This window comes from Diabrotica virgifera, chromosome 9 (genome assembly GCF_917563875.1).
Source record: "Diabrotica virgifera virgifera chromosome 9, PGI_DIABVI_V3a".
In the NCBI taxonomy this organism is placed as follows: Eukaryota; Metazoa; Arthropoda; class Insecta; order Coleoptera; family Chrysomelidae; genus Diabrotica; species Diabrotica virgifera.
In genome coordinates this window covers 7,156,778-7,179,332 of record NC_065451.1, presented here as the reverse complement: position 1 = coordinate 7,179,332, position 22,555 = coordinate 7,156,778, and the positions used below count along the sequence as shown (strand labels likewise).

Genomic DNA, 22,555 nt, shown 5'->3' with positions numbered 1-22,555 from the left:
CATTATAAATAGGTCTGGATCCCGCGTATGAAAAAAAAGTTGATTAATAGCAAGCTGAAAATTTGTTAATAGCTTAAGGGTGTCTAGTCGGATAAAGTTTGATATATGGGAACACTGTAACAGGGGCAGTTTTAATTGTGGAACAGGTTAAAAATTTGGAACGGTCAGACCACGAAAACGGCACATTTATTTTGTCCGACAGAACAGACTTAAACTCTCCGAACAGAGATTAAACTCTCATGCAAAAATCAGACTGCTATTTATCACCTGTCATAATTCCTGTCATATGACATATTCTACATGTTCCACTCATTAAAACGCCCATTTGGTGATAAATAGCAGTCTGATTTTTGCATGAGAGTTTAATCTCTGTTCGGAGAGTTTAAGTCTGTTCTGTCGGACAAATTACATGTGCCGTTTTCGTGGTCTGACCATTCCAAATTTTTAACCTGTTCCACAATTAAAACTTCCCCTGTTACAGTGTTCCCATATATCAAAGTCTCTCCGACTAAACACCCTTAAGCTATTAACAAATTTTGAGCTTGCTATTAATCAACTTTTTTTTCATACGCGGGATCCAGACCTAAAAGGGTTTGCATACTCTTTCAGTAAAATTGTGTCACTTTTCCATATAATTTGTCGGTCTTTACCTTTAGTGTTTAAAATAAAATAGCGATCTTATATTGTTTATAAGTAAAAAATGACTTTAATCTTTTGCATATTTTATTTATTACCTATTGTTAATACCAAATTTATCAAAAGCACTTGTATCAAATATTGTCGCGAGATAGGTTTTTTATTTGCAAATTTCTCTGGTCTAAGACATATTCTAAAGATTTTCATTAAAAGATTGAAGAATCTAAAATTTAAGATATTCGATCACCTGTTTGGTCGGTGATGGTACTCGCGCAGAAGACCTTTGAGCTATAAATTCTGTTAATTCCCGCGCACTTGTTACAATATATTCAAAATAGTTTTTTAACTTTCAGGACGTCGATACAGACCCTCCAGTCGCCAAAATGAGCCGCCTCTCCGACACGAAAGAAGAAGAAGCCAAGCCTTTGGAGCAGCTCCTCACCGCTCTTCGCCAACTGCTCTACATGTTCGAAGGAGTCATCCAAGAAGGCTCCATTACCCAGCAAACCTATTTCGCGTTCTACCTCATCAAATCCTTAGTCGAAGTCAAAGTACCAACTGCTAGTGCTGTATTGGCTGCTATTCCCTCATCTCTAATATCGGATTTGCTCAAAACGATGCCTGATCTGTTCAGTTATCCGCTTCTGTTACATATTCATGATGTTACAAGTACAGCTGGAAGGATCAATATGGCGAAGGATTTGTGTATATTGAGGAACTATTATTTGAAGAATGCTAAAGATGTTGCTACACGATAGGTATGTCATCTGAGTCGTTATGGATTGTATATTAAAACGAAAGAGGTGTATTTTTGCTTCCTTGGGAATATGACTAGCTTGCATCGTCAATCTTCCTAGTGTTACTTGATTTCTTGTTTGAGTGATAAGTTCTTTTGTTAGATTACAGTTGGATCATACCCAACATATTACGTCGTTGAATCCAAGTCCTCGAAATCGTAGCATCAAGTCTCTTTGCAGGCTCTGGATAGATAGCTTCAATGAGGTTGCTTTTGGTTTATTCCACTGCGACCTTTTCAGATCTATCGTGGTCCTCCAGCTCTAGATTACATTCTCTAGCCTGGCCCTTTTTAAAAGACTTCGAGACTGAACCTTCCACTCAACTCTTTGTCGGTAACTTTTCTTCTCTTAATGCAAAGAACCGCTCATTTACCAGGCCTGATGCTGACAAAAGTGTGGTCTGTTTTTTTCTCTTTTAGGTAGCAGAATCTGCATAGGTCATATTCTGCCAATCCTATAAGCTTAGTGCCCTGTTACCAGATCTACTATGGATTTGACTGTTTTTCTGCTTATTAGGTCTGCCATAAACGAATTCGCCTGTCTTTGTCCTGGTGAATTTCTCTGCCATTCTACAGATTTGTGGGCTACCCACTTTCTTATAGCCTGTGCAACGTCGCAGAAGGGTTGCAGTCCAACGAATGGCATTGATGAGCCTTGTTTGGTCATTTCATCTGATTTTTCATTGCCTCATCTCCCAGTATCCAGTCTACCCATACCCATGCTAGCTTAGAATTGACATCTACAGAATTGAGTGCCTTAAGCGCTGCCTGGCTATCTGTGATGATGGCAACTGAACGGTACGTTCTTTCCTGCCTTTCTATTTCTTCCATGCAGTGATAGATTGCCGTTATCTCCGCCTGGAAAATTGTGACATCCTTAGATAGACTCACCCGCAAATATATCCCTTTGCTTTGTCACTACTACACCGGTTGCATCTAAACATTCCGTATATGTATTTGGCACCTAGGAGTTTTCTATTGGTTCCTTGCGGCACGCGGCCATATTTCAACCAATACGAGGCGAGGTGCCAAACGAATATACGGAATGTTATTCGGTGCGAAATTCATATGCGGAATGTTAAATATTCGTAGACCAAAAAAGACGACTTTTTATTAAAATCAGTTAAAGAAGACTGATATTAAAATATTTTGTTAATATATTATTAAATAAAAATAAAACAATTATATCATATGGAATGTTTGGTGGTAAATTTATATACGGAATGTTAAATATTCGTAGATAAAAAAAGACGACTATTTTCGTCTGGTAGCACACATTCCAAAGTTTCAACATAATTGAATAGCTGAAACATATCTAAACATACTAAATAATACGTGAAAGTCATTAAAAATTTTGCGAAAGCGAAACCTTAATCAAATAAGGAAATAATAATATCTCTCAAATCTATACCATTCCATTTATGAATTTCGCACCAAATAACATTCCATATAGGTAATAATTGTTTTATTTTCTTTAATAATACATTAACAAAATATTTTAAAATCAGTCGTCTTTAACTGACTTGATAAAAAGTCGTCTTTTTTTAATCTACGAATATTTAACATTCCACATATGAATTTCGCACCAAATAACATTCCAAATCTTCTTTTAACTGACTCAATAAAAAGTTGTCTTTTTCGGTCTACGAATATTTAACATTCCGTATATGAATTTCGCACCGAATAACATTCCGTATACGCGTTTGGCACCTCGCCGCCTATTGATTGAAATATGACCGCGTGCTGCAAAGAACCAATAGAAAAGTCGTAGGTGCCAAATACATATACGGAATGTTTAGATGCACAGCTGTTCCTACACCCTCTGATGTTTTTGAGCCATCAGTATAACAGGTAGCTTCTGCTTGTATGAGTACACCTTCCTTCTAGTCTTCTCTGCCTGGTATATTTTGAATTTATTGTCAAAGTTATATGTCATAGCTGCTGCATCGATGGGTTGTCCCCAACGAACTGTCAACACTGGTGGAATCTACATGAAGCGAACTTAATGACGCCAGGATGAGATAGAAGATAATCAGGTAAAGGAGGGAAGATAATCGCCATCTTTCGTAAACAAACAAATTGACAGTGTTAGTCAGGTACGTCAGGGTTGCCAGATTGGGGTATTTTCCCACAATTTTGGGGTAATTTGCAAGCGTATAGGGGAACTTCTCTAAGCACAAATGGTTGGGAGATTTTTTGGGGTAAAAATTATGGAAGATTTTAAGGGGTCATGGGAAATTAAATTTGCGAATGTACACATAGAACTGTATATTATACTCTCATATAATCGAAGAAGATAGGACCTATGAATTATTTCCAGAGCTCTTTGTTGATAAGTAGTATAATTTTTGTTTACTCTTCTCTACATTTGACTACTAATTTATTAAAATGCGGCAAAAATTTAAATTTGGATGATTTGAGAGAATTTCAGTTTCTAAGTGGGGGTTTTATAAAATCACATCTGGCAACTCTGGTGGTAGTTATAGCAAATTTTACCTGACAAATTCTCTGTCTCTCTAGAACCTCTCTCTTGTATGTTGGCGCCAATCTCGCTTCACTGTTGGAATGGGACGGGGTCATTCCATCAGTGTTAACAGTTCGTTGGTTGTCCCACTACATTATCTCCTTTTAGCTCCTCAATTTGCTTTCTATTGTCAGCACTCTGTTATGGCGTATATGTTGTTGACCATGTATTAATCTTTGCATCACTGATCTGGCTTCGCCCTGTATACAGATATATGAAGTGGTGGTAGACTCAGCAGGACTCCAACCCCGATGTACTAGATATAGTGCAAACACTCCTGACCACGGCGCAGTAGACGAAATTTGGTTTAGTCCCCACTTCCATGCGAAACGCACGGTATCTACAATAGAATTTTTCTGCCTTTCCGTGAATTTTGACATTTTGACTCCGCCTTCGCGCAGCTCCATGGTCAGGAGTGTTTGCACTATTTCTACTGACCCATAGGTTATCATTGGTTTTGTATTATCGTAGGATAATTTTGGTGTTGAGCCCCCAATTCTTACCGCACATTCTTCTACATCTGCCCAATGACATAGTCGATTTCTATGTGGTTTTCAGTATGTGAGGATTCCTTGTAAGCCTATGATAAAAATATACCCCTAGATATTTTGTTTATTTGGTAAATGAACTCTCTGTTCCTCCCAACACCGGTGGTTTTAGGCTTTGTAATGCTCTCTTTTTTATGAAGTTGAAGATTTGTGTTTTTTGAGCTTTGATTGTCTTGTTTACGCCAGTTATCAACTACACTAAGCATCAAAATTAACGAACCACCTTAAAAATGGGAAATTTTTGATGTCTCGTATTTCCTAAACCTGTTGTCCGATTTGAGTAATTTTTTTGTATATTATAGCTTTATTCTTCAAGAATATCGATTTAATAATATTATTGCTAAACAGGTTAGTGTCATTGTATACCGGGTGTAACAAAGATAGTGTGTTTTTTTCTCAGAGTTTGGAACACCCTGTGGAATATTCTAGCGTATATAAAATATTGAAATTAAAATTCAGCTGTAGCCTTATGCTTTCTTAACATTTTGCTTTTCGATTCATTCGCTTATGTTGGATAATAAAAAAGTTAGGTACTTTAACCCTTATCCGGGCAACACATTTTACTTACATAACCGGGCAACCCGGGTCCATTGGGCCCACCACTGTTCTTGAATGTACTATTCATATTTACCCATATATTTTTCTAATATTCTTTTTTGATTTTTTATTAAAGTTAAATTTAAATTGTCTAGATTAAAAAAAGGTGCTACTATAGTATGCGGTCTACCTCGAGGGTGCTTACACTTATCTGGCTTTGAATATACTGACTTGAAAGGACACCTACCTGGATACGGAACAACTTGCTCATCTACCGTTATGTTTTTTTCTGGTAAATAGTGTATTTCTGAAAGATTTGGTTGACTTGATTCCACACATCGCGTATTGCTGCTAATTTGTCGTTCCTTCTTCGTTCAGACCTCGTGCCCTTATCGTCAAATCGAACAAATCTTAGCAAATTTTTGAATCGTTTTAACCCCATGGTAGCTTTAAATATAGTGGGTCCATAAAGCTTACTCCAAAGTATATCTACATTATGGATGTTGGCACTCAGGTGCCCCGCTGTTAGTAGTAGTCTAATAAAGGCATATAGCTCTGTAGAGTCGCAATATTTCCAGTTCCCTACCCCCAGGACTTTTTCGGCTTCTTTATTTATACACTTCACTATTTAGTTCACAATTTTTTCGTCCAAAAAAAAACAAAAGAAATCAACAGGATCATCTACATTTTGACCAGGGGCTAACATTACTTTGTGCACTTTGCTTTTTATTATGTCGCAGGATCGCATACGTCCTCGCATACTTCCAGTTAATTCCATCCTTAGTTTCAAAAATTACACACTCTTAAATCTGGGAACTTGTAGCTACACATTCTTCTTCATTATCAGTCAATACTACTTGCTGATCATCCTCTTCACTTGCTTCCGAAAGATGATCTTCAATTTCAGAGTCACTTTCAATGCCGCCTACTTCAGGAGATTATTCATCATCGGAGTCCCATAAATTATTAGCAATATCTTGCAGTTCTGCAGCTGATAATGGATTTCGGGACATTTTATTCGCACTATGTACTTTCACTGTAATTCAATATAATTTTAAGAGCTTAGTTGTAGGCACTAACATCGATATCAAACGACTGATAGCAGATGCATTATTCATTTCAAAATATGTATAGGTACCTACCTAACAATATTATTGCATTCCAACAATGATTATCAGTTTTTAAAATTCATTTATGATGATTTAAAATTCATTAACAATGATTACATTGTTTGTTACACGTTTAGACTTTATTATTGGATTTCCGGAATCGTAAAAGTCGTTTAGATAATCCACAAAAACATTACCTGACTGCCAGATTAACTGCTGTAACAAAGATTTAGACTTTAGGTATAAATGCAAATAGGGTCCGATGGGCCCGTGTTGCCCCTTTACTTGACAAAATACTTTCGACCCAATAATTTCACAAATGATAATGAATATTTTGAATAGCTCATGACTATGTTTAAGTAAACATACTTCTAAACAAATTCAGTGATGCATAAAATTCAATAAAAAAATTTTTATCAGTTTATGATAAAAGAGTTTGCGTCTCGGGCCCGTTGGACCCACCTTACCCGGATAAGGGTTAACAACTAGCAACGTTCTTCATCAATACAGGGTGCTTCTAAATAAGTGCGGCAAACTTTAAGGGGTAATTCTGCATGAAAAAATAATGACCATTTGCTTTATAAACATATGTCCGCAAATGCTTCGTTCCCGAGATACAGGATGCTGAATTTTTTCGTACAAACTGACGATTTATTTATTGCTCTAAAACCGGTTGAGATATGGAAATAAAATTTAGTAGGTTTTAAGAGGTAGTTATTGCGTATTTTTTGACATACAATTAAGAATTTTATATTCACCATTGGCGTGCATACGGGTTATATTACCCGGTCATATGCTAGTTGTTGTAACTTTTTTATTATCCAACATAAGGAAATGAATCAAAAAGCATAATGTTAAGAAAGCCTAAGGCTACAGTTGAGTTTTAATTTCAATATTTTATATACGCCAGAATATTCCACAGGGTGTTCCAAACTTTGAGGAAAAAACACACTACCATTGTTACACCCGGTATACAATGACACTTATGATAAGTGACTTATCTGTTTAGCAACAATATTATTACATCAATATTCTTGAAGAATAAAGCTATAACGTACTGAAAAAATCACTAAAATCGGATAACAGGTTTAGGAAATACAAGACATCAAAAATGTCCCATTTTTAAGGTGATGCGTTAATTTTGATGCTTAGATATTTAGGGCTACTAGCATTCTCCCAGACACCACCTGGACGAATTTGCCCCTGGCGACGATTGCAATATCGTCACCATATCCTAGACCTAGACAGTAAATCTTGTGTGAACAGATTTTTGAAAAGTTCATCTACCAAGGTTGTCCAATGTAGACGTGACAGAACTCCTCCCTGTGGATATCCTCAATCTGCTCTTGCTTTGCTGGTTGCTTTACCCATTATGGATATTACTATTCTATTCCCAGGGATGCCCTTATCCATGTGGATATTACCACAAATGTTCCTCGTCTAGTTATTGCCTTTATCAAAGAGTTCATAGTAACACTATTACATGCCACTTCAATACCTAAAAAAGCGGCCATTGCCATCTGTTTGTCCTCCATTGACTTCATGCAGGGCTTTGGACTTAGCTTGGGCAGGCTCCGGATACAAATAATAATCTCTAGGAATCAAACTTGGAGAATAGCACAAATGGAAGCTAATTCAAAACACAATAGGGAACTTGCATAAAATTTTAAATTCGAAAAAAATGGTATAAATCACAACAGAACATAATTTAAAACATGTATCAAAGATAAAACAGTTTTGTTTGTTTTTCGTTTGGCCCGTAAAGACGATTAAAAATTCAAATTATACCAGTCAGCCCAAAACGCGTCGTGACGTCATCGGGCTATATGTTTACATTCTGAACCAACAAAGTAAACAAAATTGTATATAATTGAAGACACAAGTGCGTGAAGGGTCTATGTGACATTTGCAAGTTATTGAGAAAAATGAAGTTAAAGTTTTTATACTAGAACTTTTTTACTCATCATCATTCTCTTTGCCTTATCCCTATGCGGGGTCGGCTTCCCTAATTGTATTTCTCCACACAATTCTATCTTGGGTCATATCAATGTTAATCCCCTTTACCAACATGTCCTGCCTTATCGTCTCCCCCCAGGTCTTTTTTGGTCTTCCTCTCCTACTCATTCCAGGAATCTGCACTTCAGCTATTCTTCGTATTGGGTGATTAACATCTCGACGTTGAACATGACCAAACCATCTTAATCTATGCTCTCTCATTTTGGCATCAATTGGTGCCACACCTAGACTTCCCCTAATATACTCATTTCTAATTTTATCCTTCTTTGTCACTCCACTCATCCCTCTAAGCATTCTCATTTCCGCCACATGCATTCGTTGTTCCTCTTTCTTTTTCACTGCCCAACATTCAGTTCCGTACATCATAGCCGGTCTTATGGCTGTTTTATAGAATTTTCCCTTCAGCTTCATTGGAATTTTTCTGTCACACACCACACCACTCGCTTCTTTCCACTTCATCCATCCAGCCCTAATTCTACTTCATGCATCTCCATCTATTTCTCCATTACTCTGTAATACCGATCCTAGGTACTTAAAACTATTGCTTTTCACAATCATTTCACCATCCAAAGATACTATTTTATTTGTAGTAGCTCTATCTTTAAATGAACATTCCAAATACTCTGTTTTTGTCCTACTAAGTTTTAAGCCTTTTTCCTCCAGAGCTTGTCTCCACTGTTCCAGTTTTTGTTCTAAGTCTCTTTCACTATTTCCTACTAATACGACATCATCAGCATACATTAAGCACCATGGAATGTTACCCTGTAGTTTTGCTGTTATAGTCGGTTCGCTAAACTCAGACGCAACTGGCTAGATATTTTAGTCCATAATTTTTTTGTTTTTTGCCAATTTTGCAAAAATTGGCAAAATTACTAACTATTTAGTGATTATTAACTATTTAGTAATTATTTTTTGCCAATTTTACTAAAATTGGCAAAATTACCGACTAAAATATCTAGAAAGTTGCGTCTGAGTTTAGCGAACAGACTATATCTGGTCCAAAACTAATGAGAATAAATACGGACTAAGCACAGAGCCTTGATACAATCCTACTTTTACATGAAATTTATCCGTCTCTCCCACACCTGTCCTAACACTAGTCGTTACTCCCTCATACATATCCCTCACAATCTTTACATATTCACCAGGGACTCCTTTCTTGTTGAGTGCCCACCACAGAATCTCTCGAGGAACTCTATCATATGCTTTCTCAAGATCAATGAATACCATATGGGCGTTTGTTTCTTTATCCTGTATTTTTCCATCAACTGCCTTATAATGAAAATATCATCTGTTGTTGATCTACCCTGCATAAAGCCAAATTGATTCTCGGATATTTCGGTCTCTTCACGTATCCGTCTATCAATTACTCTTTCCCATATTTTTATGGTGTGGCTAAGCAGTTTTATAGCCCTGTAGTTTGTACATTGTTTTATATCTCCTTTGTTTTTGTAGACAGGTAGTAGTATACTGCTTCTCCATTCGTCTGGCATTAGTCCAACTTCCATAATTCTATTAAATAAACCTTCTAAGCCACCTTGTTCCTGTCTCTCTTAATGGTCTCCATACTTCCCCAGGAATATCATCTGGTCCTACCGCTTTTCCTTTCTTTATTTTTTGAAGCGCTTGAGCCACTTCCTCGCTTGAGCCACTAGAACTTTTTTACTATAAGATCTAAATAGACTAAATTTATAGGATAGGTAGTCCTAAAGCTTATATATTTATTAACACTATTAAAAAAAACTTAACAAAAATATTTACTATATATTTTTTATATATAAAAAGTGTACATAGATCTTTTATGCACTTACATTTTAAAATTTACTGTGTACATAGATCCTTTACACTCTAGTAACTTAGAAAATATTAATTTTAATACATGTTTGGCTTGTTTGAAAGATTTTTAGGTTCGAACAACTTACTTTTAACATAAAAAACATGTTTTGAAAAATTTTAACATAGACCCTCCATGCACTTGTGTCTTCAATTTTAAATTAGACATTATAAACGTCAGTAGAAAATGCAGTTATGTGACGTTACAAGTGTTTTTGATCGTTTGAACTATTCATAGAAAATTTGTACTTTTACAAAATGGTTTTATTTTCCCTAGTGAACCTTCTTTCCTTTTCTTCAATAACTAAATCAAACTCCAATCTCAAAAAACTGGTATATATTATTACAATAACATACGATAAATGTCATTAGAATATAAATATTTTTCCTTTATTCCCCGACGACGAGCTGGCCAAATACCCAAGTAGGTGGAGGCCAATAAACTAAAGAAGAATCAGAAGAATATACCTAAATATAACCATAAACGGAACCATATAGTTAAACTCTGTGACGTCACGGGTCGTTTGAACTATTTTCAAATACAGAAGACTTTAAATTTGTACTTCTAAGTTATTACGAGTTTTTGAAGCGTGAAATTTTGGAAATCTCATTTTTATACAAAACTGAACATTATCATGTAATAAAAAAATGTGCAAGTTCCCTATTCATGAAGCTTTTTGCAGACTTCTGTAGGTACAGATGTGATATATAGAGTGAAAAGCAGGTTTTGCTTTACCAAACCAGCTTATTTCTCGTTAGTTTTTTGATTCTTTACAAAATTACGCGACACATTAACTTTGGCGTACTGTCAAAAACGGACCAATTGACAGACTGCTCTTTACTGTCATATTTAACTTACAAAAACATGATTCTATGGAATGATAAAGCAGATTCCTTTAAATTCGCTCTATCTAGGTACTAGACCTAGAAGTTTTTCGCTTCCAGTTTTCATATTTATTGAACTTTCGATTACGGTTTACAATTTTTTTTACTTATTTTGACAATTTTTCAACAAATGACATTGAAACAAATTTATCTACTCTTCAAATGCGATTCTCAATTTTATATTTGATGTAATTTTGCTTTATTTATATTAGAATAAGATAGGCAAAGGAATAGTAAAATAAATGAAATTTTTATTAATATATTTTGAGTTCTTTTTACCCTGAGAAGTTTCTAATCTTAGCTTTTTGCAACCACTTGACTAAGAAGACTGTAGAATGAATAATAGAGGAAGTAAATATATTGTTGTCATGTTTTTAGACTGGAACAACCTAGAAACGACAGAAAGATAAACAGATAGATCAAATACAGCACCTATGAAAAAAAAAACCGAAAAATCACACAAGGAAAATCAAATTAACATTAGATCATGACAAATAGGACTTTTCATTCACAGTCAATTGTTTCGAGCTTCTGTCATATGTCGTATAATCCGTGCATATTAATATTATACACAGACTATACAACATATGACAGAAGCTCAAAACAAATGACAATCGATGAAAAGCCCTATGATAACAAAATGGAAGAAGTTATATGATAAAATTGATCCAAAAGATGGCATAACCCAGACATCCAAAGTGAAAGTTATCCTTCCACACCAAATTGTTCTATATGGTCCACATAATGTTCAGAAAAAAGTCACACCATTTTGAGCGTCGGGTTTGGGGGCAGAGGGAAAAGAAATCGGTAAATTCGTAGTTTTTTACGTTTTTCGTCAATATTTCTAAAACTATGTGGTTTAGCATGAACAACCTTCTATACAAAAATGTTCCGCATTAAATTTGAAATAAAAAAGGCCCCATGCATAATCCTTCCAAAGTTACGGATTACGGAGGTATTAGTATAGTATAATAATTGGTCCAAAAAGCCTAACCCAGACATCCAAAGTAAAAGTTTTCCTCCAACACCAAATTGTTCTATATGGTTCACATATTGTTCAGTAAAAAGTTACACCATTTTAAGTATCCGGTTTGGGGGGAAATGGGGGAGAGGTCGGTAAATTAGTTGTTTTTTAAAGTTTTTCGTCAATATTTCTAAAACTATGCTTTAGCGTAAAAAATGTTCTATACAAAAATGATCTACATAAAATGTAAACCAAAAAAGGTTCTATACATAATTGTTATAAAATCAACGGTTCCAGAGTTACGGAGGGTGAAAATTGGAGATTTTCGATACTTTTTATATTTTTTTGGCAATTGATGATGATTTTGTATGGTGAGGTTGACGTTTCTTTAAGGGCGTATCACTAACATACCATAGGCCACTGAAATAGCAAATTTTATTTACAAATCACAATCCTGTTAAAGATTTCTTTCATCAGTAATAATATTATAAATTGCCCAAAAAATATAAAAACTATCGAAAACCTCCACTTTTCACCCTCCGTAACTCTGGAACCGTTGATTTTATAACAATTATGTATAGGACCTTTTCTGTTTTAAATTTTATGTAGAACATTTTTGTGCAGAACATTGTGTACGAAAAAACATAGTTTTAGAAATATTGAGGAAAAACGTAAAAAAACTACTAATTTACCGACTTCTTCCCACAAACCGGACGCTCAAAATGGTGTGACTTTTTACTGAACAATATGTGGACCATATAGAACATGGTGTTGGAGGAAAACTTTTACTTTGGATGTTTGAGTTAGGCCTTTTTTTGGACCAATTATACTATACTACCTCCGTAACTTTGGAACCGTTCATTTTAGAAGGATTATGCATAGGACCTTTTTTATTTCAAATTTAATGTAGAACATTTTTGTATAGAAGGTTGTTCATGCTAAACCGCATAGTTTTAGAAATATTGACGAAAAACGTAAAAAACTACGAATTTACCGATTACTTCCCCCTCTCCCCCCCAAAACCGACGCTCAAAATGGTATGACTTTTTTCTGAACATTATGTGGACCATATGGAACAATTTGGTGTTGGAGGATAACTTTCACTTTGGATGTGTGGGTTTGGGTCTAGTTATACCACACTAAAGTACCTGATAATAGAGTAACCAGTACCATAAAACATTTCCTGGAAATACATTAATATATAAGAGGAAGAAGAAGATTGCCTGAAAATAAGCAGATTTGAAACCAGATGAAATCCTACTTTGTAAAAAATACTACCTAAGGTGTCAACCAAATATAGGCAACCTATTTTACTAGAATGTGTTTATAAGGTTGAGTACGTAGTAGGTGCAAAATGAAAATAGATAGATAAATGCTAAAAAGATGGAAAGAATCAGTACCATAAATATATGAATAATTCAACCATTGAAAAGACATATGAGAAAGGAGAAAAACTATACAGTATGTCCCTGTAAGTTGTATCCATATGGAAAACTTTTTTATTATTCATTTTACGAAAAAAAGTTATTCTTTATAAAAAGTTTTGCATGGTCCAAAACCCAAGATTCAACCATCATATATCAAATTTTATGAATGTTATACGAGGTATGTCAAAAGTTTGAATTTCACTCAAGAGTAAAGTAGCTGCATATTTCACAATATTGAAAATTGCTATTACGAAAAGTTGTTTGGAATTAAAAACTATATTCTAATATGCAATTACATCCTTGTAATTGAAAAAAAAATTTGAAAAATTATGGATAACTAACATTATTTTCAGTTATTTCAATTTTTGATAACTCTTTTATTATTAATTTTACGAAAAAAAGTAATTCTTAATAAAAATTCTGGATGTTCTAAAACCTAAAATACAACCATCTTATATCATAAATTTTATCAATTTTATACGAGGTATGTCAAAAAAGATAAGTAAAGTACTTTTATAGTTCAGAATATTTCAATTAAAAGGATGTAATTACTTAATGAAACATAGTTTTTAATTCTAAATAACTTTTCATAACAATTTTCGATATTGTGAAAAATAAACGTATTTTACTCTTGAGCGAAATTCATATTTTTGACATACCTCTAGTATAAAATGGATAAAATTTGACATAAGATGGTTGTATTTTAGGTTTTAGACTATGCACAAGTTTTTATTAAGAATCACTTTTTTTCGTAAAATTAATAATACAAGAGTTATCAGAAAATAAAATAACTGAAAATAATGTTAGTTGTCCATAATATTTCAAAAAAAAGAATGTGTGTGTACTTTGTACGCACGTAAGAAGTTATACTTCTATTATATGATTATAAACGAAATTAATATACTTTTTATTTATATTTTATTTAAATATTAAATTAATTTATACTTACTACTTCTCAAACATTTTTATTAAAACAGTGCCAAAAAAAGAATGTGTGTGTACTTTGTACGCACGTAAGAAGTTATACTTCTATTATATGATTATATGATTATAAACGAAATTAATATACTTTTTATTTATATTTTATTTAAATATTAAATTAATTTATACTTACTACTTCTCAAACATTTTTATTAAAACAGTGCCAAAAAACACATTAAAAATGTCACAAATGATTTCTGAACATTAATTGTCGGAAAAATTTTTAACTAAATACGTATTTTCTGAAAATAAAATTATATAATAAATATACTTACAATCATAAAATGTATAAAAAAAAAATAAAAAAATAAAAGTTTTTATTGGGATTCGAACCAACTTACCACGCGGCTGGTATTTGCGTTGTATTGGGATTCACCCGCATTAAAACTTCGCCACAGAGACAGCTTCTCATTATGTGCGAAGATCGTCTAACTAAACAGATTAACCTTTTGACATTTTTAACTTATGTAAATCAAATTATTTTGATTTTGAATTGAAATGATTTAGAATTGGAAAAATACAACAAAACATAGAGTAAGAAGACAATATATTAGGTGAATATTGATAGAAATTTTGATGGTAATCAAATTATGTAAATAAAAGTATTACATACTACTTATGTATTTTGGTAGGTTCAAGGTAGGTATCGGAGCCCGTATAACGACTAATAAATTTCGCAATCACTTGCGTCGTGCAAAGTGGCTATGTTCAAATATCATAACAAAATTTGATCAACTATTTATAAAACACTTACCAGTAAAAGATTCTTTAGCTTTGAATAAGCGAGATCTGCGGCACTCATACTAGGCACAGTTTGATGAGCTTTCACATTGGCATGCAACAATCATCTCTTCTATGTAAATAAGTCCAAAAATATAATATGAAAACTATTTAAAAAGGCAGTATAACCATTAACTAACGTTTTGTTTGTTGTCTTCCTACAAATTTTAAAACGCAACAAGCATACATTATAACCAAACCATGCACAGTCCCACAGCTGTGCCACAGCTGCCATATTGGATAATTTTTGTCATGTCATTTGAACATCCAATCAGAACAAAGTTATAATGCACATGCGCCCGGTCGCTAGGTTTTCCCATATAAAATTTCACCGTCATTACGCCCGTAAAGAAGTATAACTTCAAAAAAAATTTTTCAATTAGAAGGATGTAATTGCATACTAGAATATAGTTTTTAATTCCAAACAACTTTTCGTAATAGCAATTTTCAATATTGTGAAAAATAAAGCTACTTTACTCTTGAGTGAAATTCAAACTTTTTGACATTACTCGTATAATATTAAAAAAAATTGATATTTGATGGTTAAATCTTAGGTTTTGGACCATGCAGAGCTTGTTATGAAGAATACTTTTTTTCGTAAAATTAATAATAAAATAGTTTTCCATATGGATACAACTTATTACAGGGACACACTGTATACAGATAAGACACTATTATACCCACGATGTGAATGAAACCAGAAAGAATTACAAGACGAATATTATAAGAATCGAGAAGTAGAAAAATGAGGAGAAGACCCAGAAAGAAATGGATAAATCAGACCGAAGGAATAGGAAGGAATAATAAGGGAAAAATATTAAAGAAGATTACCAAAAATAGAAATGCATTGTAAAGAAAGAACCGGAATCTCAATCTGACGCCTTAGAGGGCAAAAGGATATGAGAAGAAGAAGTTCAACAACAGCACAAAAAACACCAGTCAAAAGTCACAATCAAGACGATAAATAAACTCAGGGTTGAAAAAAAACATGTTTTTTATTTTATACAAAACAAACGTTTTTTTTTTGTTTTAAACGGTTTTTTTTTTGTTTTAAACATGTTTTATTTTTCGTTTTTATATTACGTGTTTTAAACAAATAAAACGTAGAAAAAAACATTGTTTAAATCATATTTCTTAAAATGAGAAGGATCTGTTTGAGGAATTAAGCAGCATAGATACATATAATAACTTATGGCTGTTCAGCTCATATTATGAACTTACTTGCCCACGATATAGAAGTGCCAGGAACAAAGAGCAGTGTCAAAAACTAACTAAAGGCCGCGTCTCACCATCAAATAATTTGATCAAACAGTTTGAGCAAACTTGACGTACTTGAGGAAGTACGTCAAAGTGACGTCACAATTGCAGTTTTTTTGAAATTCCAAAAATCTGTGCTCTCACTCTCACTATCAGTCTAGTTTGCTCAAATTTTTTGTATTGAGTTGTCTAACTTGTTTGTACCTTATTTAAAATTAAAATTTTTCAATATTATCCACAATATGAACACTCAGGATGTGACGTCACTAACTGTCACTTTCAGTTGCTCAAATTATTTGATGGTGGGACGCGGCCTTAATGATACAAAACATTTAACAACATTATATTACAGAAACTAAAGGGGAAACTAAGAATGTTCAACAAGAGAAGATTGTGACTGGGAAGGCTCGAAAATGCAATAAAGTTGCAACATACGGTTTGACACATAAAAAATTACAAATAGAGAAAAAAGAGAAATAGTCATCGAAGAAACAAAAGGAATGATAAAACTGTAAAATTTTTAACAAACTAATAATAGATGAATAAGTATATGGAAAATTAAAACTTGGCACTGGCTTGATAGACTATTGATTATGTATTTTAGAAAGGAACTACAACGTTAACGGGGTTTTATTATTTCATATAGTCAATGGACCTCTCAGTATGAAAAAACCGTGGAGTGCTACCATTTAAAAGGGGTGCGTTTTTGAGAAAAGGGTGAATTACTCCCTAGGCACGGGGCGAATTAGGGTGAGTGCTATGCACATTTGGTGCAAACATGTAGGTATACAGGAAAATTGTTCCAGGTTAAATTTTGTTTTTTGTCCCAAAACTTTTTTCAATGGGGGTATAGGTATAGGCAATGCTTCACAGAAAAAAAACTTCCATCTTTTTTCTTTAATGTGACGTTTGGTATAAGTTCCTATTATTTATAAATTCCAAATTATGATTTTTCAAAGTTCACCACTCATAGCGATTTTGGGACATTTTCCTTGTTAATTCGCAAACATTGTTCTGTAACATTTTTCTACGCAGCTTTAGGTATATGCAATGTTACATTTAATAGAAAGAAAAATCAATTATCTTTAAAATGGTCTATCGCAAAAGGGTGTGTCAATATTTTTAAACAAGATATGGTTTTTCAAAGTTGTATACCTTTAATGATTTTTGATATATTTTACGATTATTTTTAAATTTCTCATTATAACTTTTTTTATTGTATATTTAGGTATATACATTGTGCAATAAAAAGAAATCTGATTTTATTTATGTTAAAATTGTTAATTCTAAAAAAATTCTAGGACTATTTTTAAACAAGATATGCTTTTTCAAAATGTTACATACATATATGCAATAGGTCCCACTAAGCTGGAACCATATTATGGAAAACGTTTTTATTATTAACTTTATGAAAAAAAGTTATTATTTATAAAATGCTCTGCATAGTCTAAAACCTAAGATGCAATTACCAGATATAAAATTTTGTCAATAGTGTACGAGGTATGTTAAAAAATATGAATTTCGCTCAAGAGTGTAGCTTTATATTTCAAAATATCGAAAAGTGTTATTAAGAAAAGTTATTTGGAATTAAAAATTATGTTATAACATGCCATTATATTATTCTAATTGAAAAAAATGAAAAATTTTTCTCAAATTACGGATACCCTTGGATATCCTACGGATATCTTGTTTAAAAATAGTCCTAGAATTTTTTGCAATACATCATTTTAAAGTAGAGAATATATGCTTTTTTTTATTTTACAATGTATATACCTGAATGTACAAGAAAAAAAGGCATAATGAAAAATTCTAAAAATAATCATAAAAAATATCAAAAATCATAAAAGTATAAAATCTTGAAAAAGCATAGCTTGCTTAAAAATAGTCGTACAATCTTATACAATAGACCATTTTAAAGGTAATTGACTTGTCTTTCTACTAAGTGTACCATTGCATATACCTAGAAATGCGTAGAAAAAAGTTACAGAACAATGTTTGCGAAATAATGGGGAAAATGGCCCAAAAATGCTGTAAGCGGCGAAATTTGAAAAATCCTATTTTGGAAACTGTAAATCCTAGAGACCTCTACCACACCTCATTTTAACGAGGAAGGATAGAAGTTATTTTTCACTAAAGCAATGCCTATACGCATATCCCCTTGGAAAAAAGTTATGGGGCAAAAAACAAAATTGCTTTCTTTTTCGTTTTTTTCTTGTTATTCTTTTGAGTATATTTTTGTAAAAATCTTTGACTTAGCAAATTAACATATTAATAGTAATAAATAATATTAATAGTAAATTTAACCTGGAACAATTTTCCTGTAGACGTGTTTGTACTAAAAGTGCATAGAACTCACCCTAATGTAACCTGTGCCTAGGGACTAAAACACGCCTTTCTCAAAAATGCACCCATTTAAATGGTAGCACTCCGCGGGTTTTTCAAATTTAGCGGTCCATTGACCATATGAGATAATTAAATCTCATTAACGTTGTAGTTTCTTTTAGCTCTCTTATTTTAAACATAATCAATAATAGCCTATGATCTGGCCAGTCAACATAGATTATCCTACGGGTCTAGGAGGTATTCTAGAAATGGAGAAGCGAACAATGCTTCATCAGAAGTGATGGTACTAGAGGAAAATCTAATTAAATCACATGCTAACATGTGGCAACAAGAGAAAAATTATCATACAATCAGGCCATAGAAATCAAAACATGCTACCTTGAGAAGAACCAATTGGAAGACCTAAGTGGAAGAAGGAGGTATGTCACATTTTCTAAAATTTTGAGGTTACTAGTAAATAAAGATGATATGTGACTTCTCTATCACATGATACCTACACTGTATATCTAAAAGCTTACAATGCCCTAAAAAGCAATATAACTGTTTTAAGCTTCTTAGAGATACAGCGAAGTTTCAAAGAGAAGTCGCATATCACCTTTATTCACTATAAAACTTCAAATTTTAGAAAATGTCACATACCTCCTTCTTCCACTTCTTTAATTATTATGTCAAATAAAACACATAAATTTTAAAATAAACAAATTTTATTTTTGTAATATACAAAATAAATCATTTATTTACAAATTAACTCTATTTACAAATATAAACAATTAATCAGTCTTTTTTACAAAGAATATGAAGAACAATTCTAAATATTAATCAACTTCTTCTACTGTGGGACCATTTTGTCTTCCAGCAAAACCTCCGTATTGTTGTCCACAACCACCTGGCATTCCACCACTAGGCTGATTGTTATTTTGACTTCCTTGGTACAATTTGGTCATGATAGGACTGCATACACTTGTTAATTCTTTTTGTTTGTCTTCGTATTCTGCTTTGTCAGCTAAAGTGTTGCTATCTAACCATTTTAGACAGCTTTCGCATTCTCTCTCGATTGCTGACTTGTCTTCAGATGATAATTTGTCTCCGCAGTCCTGTACAGCTTGTTTCAGTTGGAAGACATACCCTTCAAGTTGGTTTCTTGCTGCTATTTTCTCTTTCTGTCGTTCGTCTTCTTCCTTATATTTTTCGGCTTCTGATAACATTCTGTCAATTTCTTGTTGTGACAGTCGCCCTTTATCATTCCTTATGGTGATGTTGCGGGTATTACCTGAACTTGTATCTTTGGCAGCAACATTGAGTATACCATTGGCATCCAGATTGAAAGTAACTTCAATTTTTGGAACTCCACGAGGCGCAGGAGGAATGCCAGTTAAATCAAAGGTTCCCAGACGATTGTTATCTTTTGTCATTGCTCTTTCACCTTCAAATACTTGAATAGTAACAGCTGGTTGGTTGTCAGCATATGTTGTAAACGTCTGAGTCTGTTTGCATGGAATTCTTGAATTCCTTGAAATTATGTTGCTCATAATTCCTCCTGCAGTTTCAATGCCTAATGATAATGGAGCTACATCTACTAGTAAGACATCTTGGATCTTCGAATCAGTTTCTCCACTTAATACTGCGGCTTGGACAGCTGCTCCATATGCTACGGCTTCGTCTGGGTTGATGGAAAGATTCAATGGTTTGCCACTGAAGTAATTTTGCAGAAGTTGTTGGATTTTGGGAATACGTGTAGAACCACCAACCAGGACAATGTCGTGGATTTGTCCTTTGTCTAACTTGGCATCATTCAGAGCTTTCTCAACAGGTTGTAGTGTTCCTCTGAAGAGATCTGAACATAATTCTTCAAATCTCGCTCTGCTAATTTTAGTGTAGAAGTCGATACCTTCGAAAAGAGCGTCTATTTCTATAGTGGCTTCGGAACTGGATGATAAAGTACGCTTGGCTCTTTCTGCAGCTGTTCTTAATCGTCGAAGGGCTCTTGGATTATTTTTCAGATCTTTCTTGTATTTTCTCTTGAATTCATCAGCAAAATGATTGACTAACCTGTTATCAAAGTCTTCACCACCAAGATGAGTGTCACCAGCTGTGGATCTTACTTCAAACAATGAGCCCTCATCAATTGTCAAAATGGAAACATCAAAGGTACCTCCACCCAAGTCGAAAATGAGTACGTTCTTTTCACCTTTCAGATTTTTGTCAAGACCATAAGCTAAGGCTGCTGCTGTTGGTTCATTAATGATTCTCAAAACGTTGAGACCAGCAATGGCACCTGCATCTTTAGTGGCTTGTCTTTGTGAATCGTTAAAATAGGCTGGAACTGTGATAACGGCATCTTTAACAGTGGTTCCCAGATACGCTTCTGCAGTTTCTTTCATTTTCGTAAGAACCATGGAACTGATTTCTTCTGGAGAAAATACTTTTTGTTCACCTTTACAGTCAACTTGAATCTTTGGCTTGCCACAGTGGTTAATTACTTTAAATGACCAGTGTTGGATGTCTTGCTGGATTTTTGGATCATCAAACTTTCTACCAATGAGACGTTTGGCATCAAAAACTGTGTTGCTGGGATTCATCGCCACCTGATTCTTCGCAGCATCTCCCAAGAGACGCTCTGTATCTGTGAAAGCAACATAGCTGGGTGTTGTTCTGTTGCCTTGGTCGTTGGCGATGATTTCAACTTTTCCATGCTGCCAGACACCCACGCAGGAATACGTGGTGCCCAAATCGATACCAATTGCTGGAACTTTAACCATTTTCTTGATGTAATTTCACACAATAATACTTTTACTTCACAAAACGTTCAAAAACTTTGTCAAATAATTCGCTTGACTACTTTGATTTTTGATATCACTTGTTTACTTGTCGTTGTCGTTATATTTGAATAATCTGAAATGACGCCGGAACGATTCGCTTTTATATAAACCGTAAAATCGACCCGAACGTTCCCGATCGGTGGGGAATTATCTCGAAAATTCCATTGATAAAACCAATGAGATTCTCGAAGGGGAGCGTACAAACTGCACTAAGAAGTTTGTTAAAATGTAAACAAGAATTTTATTGAGGAAAATGTTAAATAAACAAAAACAAATTATAAACGAATATATTATATACCAGAATAACAATATAGGAATGGAAAAACACACCAATTCACTATTAGCTAAAAAAATACTTATTTAATTCAATAAAATAATAGACATCATAATACTCTAATTCTACAGGGTATCCAGTAACTCTCCTGACATAATATATCTCCTTCATATTATGTGTGTGTGTGTGGAAAGATAATGGCATGGAATCAAGTCCATTTGCCACAGAAAGTTGTAAAAGGAATTTTCTTATAGTATAACTACAGAGATGTGGGTTATGCCGTTTTAAATTTGTATTTTATTTTCTTTAATAAAATTTACTAAAAGTTCCAAGGTGTTTTTATTGGCAGCTAACAAAATGTGTGTGAGATTTAATGGAAGAAAATATTTCATATCAATAAGTGTACGAATTAAATCATTGGATTTTTTTAAATGTTTTTTGCAACCGAAAAATATATGATTTAGATCTCCGTAAGAGTTCTGATCACAACTACAGGCCGAGGACTGTATAATGCCCAGCTTAGCAAGGTGCGATGGAAATCGCCCTCCTTCATATTATGAAGACCGGATATTCCTCAGATAATTTTAAGACAATTTAACCCAATTCACCTAGTCTGAAAATGCTTTCTAAGTGAGCTAGAGCCAGTAGCGTACTGATAGATCTGCGGGCCCTGGTTCCGGTTGGAATGCGGGCCCCCCGCCCAATAAAAACACACATTGTATATCAAAAGTTTTTAATAAGCATTAAATATAAATCATAATGTAGGTATTTATAAAACTCAAACTAATTTAAAACAATTAATTGGCCAACTAAGTTTGCCACTGAA

General features: G+C 33.6%; 3 protein-coding genes across 5 annotated transcripts in view; 2 read left to right on the top strand and 1 right to left on the bottom strand.

Annotated features, from left to right (window-relative positions):
- LOC114325602 (heat shock protein 70 A1-like) overlaps positions 1-22,555 on the top strand; it is a 517,012-nt gene that overhangs the window by 57,584 nt on the left and 436,873 nt on the right. The window lies entirely within an intron of this gene.
- Positions 1-22,555, top strand: part of LOC114325597 (mediator of RNA polymerase II transcription subunit 24) — a 135,317-nt gene that overhangs the window by 42,225 nt on the left and 70,537 nt on the right. The window contains exons 8-9 of one of the 3 annotated variants that reach the window (XM_050662660.1): positions 990-1,394; positions 11,263-11,556. In XM_050662660.1, coding sequence (XP_050518617.1) covers positions 990-1,394 — 405 coding nt within the window. In that variant the 3' untranslated portion in view covers positions 11,263-11,556. Of the gene's footprint in view, positions 1-989; positions 11,143-11,262; positions 11,557-22,555 lie in introns of those variants that run through there. The other 2 variants (XR_007701025.1, XM_050662659.1) reach the window with 2 other exon arrangements.
- Positions 19,323-21,534, bottom strand: LOC114325605 (heat shock protein 68-like). Its single transcript, XM_028273709.2, has one exon. It carries the CDS (start codon positions 21,393-21,395, stop codon positions 19,452-19,454), a length of 1,944 nt encoding a protein of 647 aa, XP_028129510.2. The 5' UTR covers positions 21,396-21,534; the 3' UTR covers positions 19,323-19,451.

Coding starts and splice junctions, on each gene's coding strand:
- LOC114325605 (XM_028273709.2), bottom strand. CDS start 21,395: ATGGTTAAAGTTCCAGCAATTGGTATCGATTTGGGCACCACGTATTCC.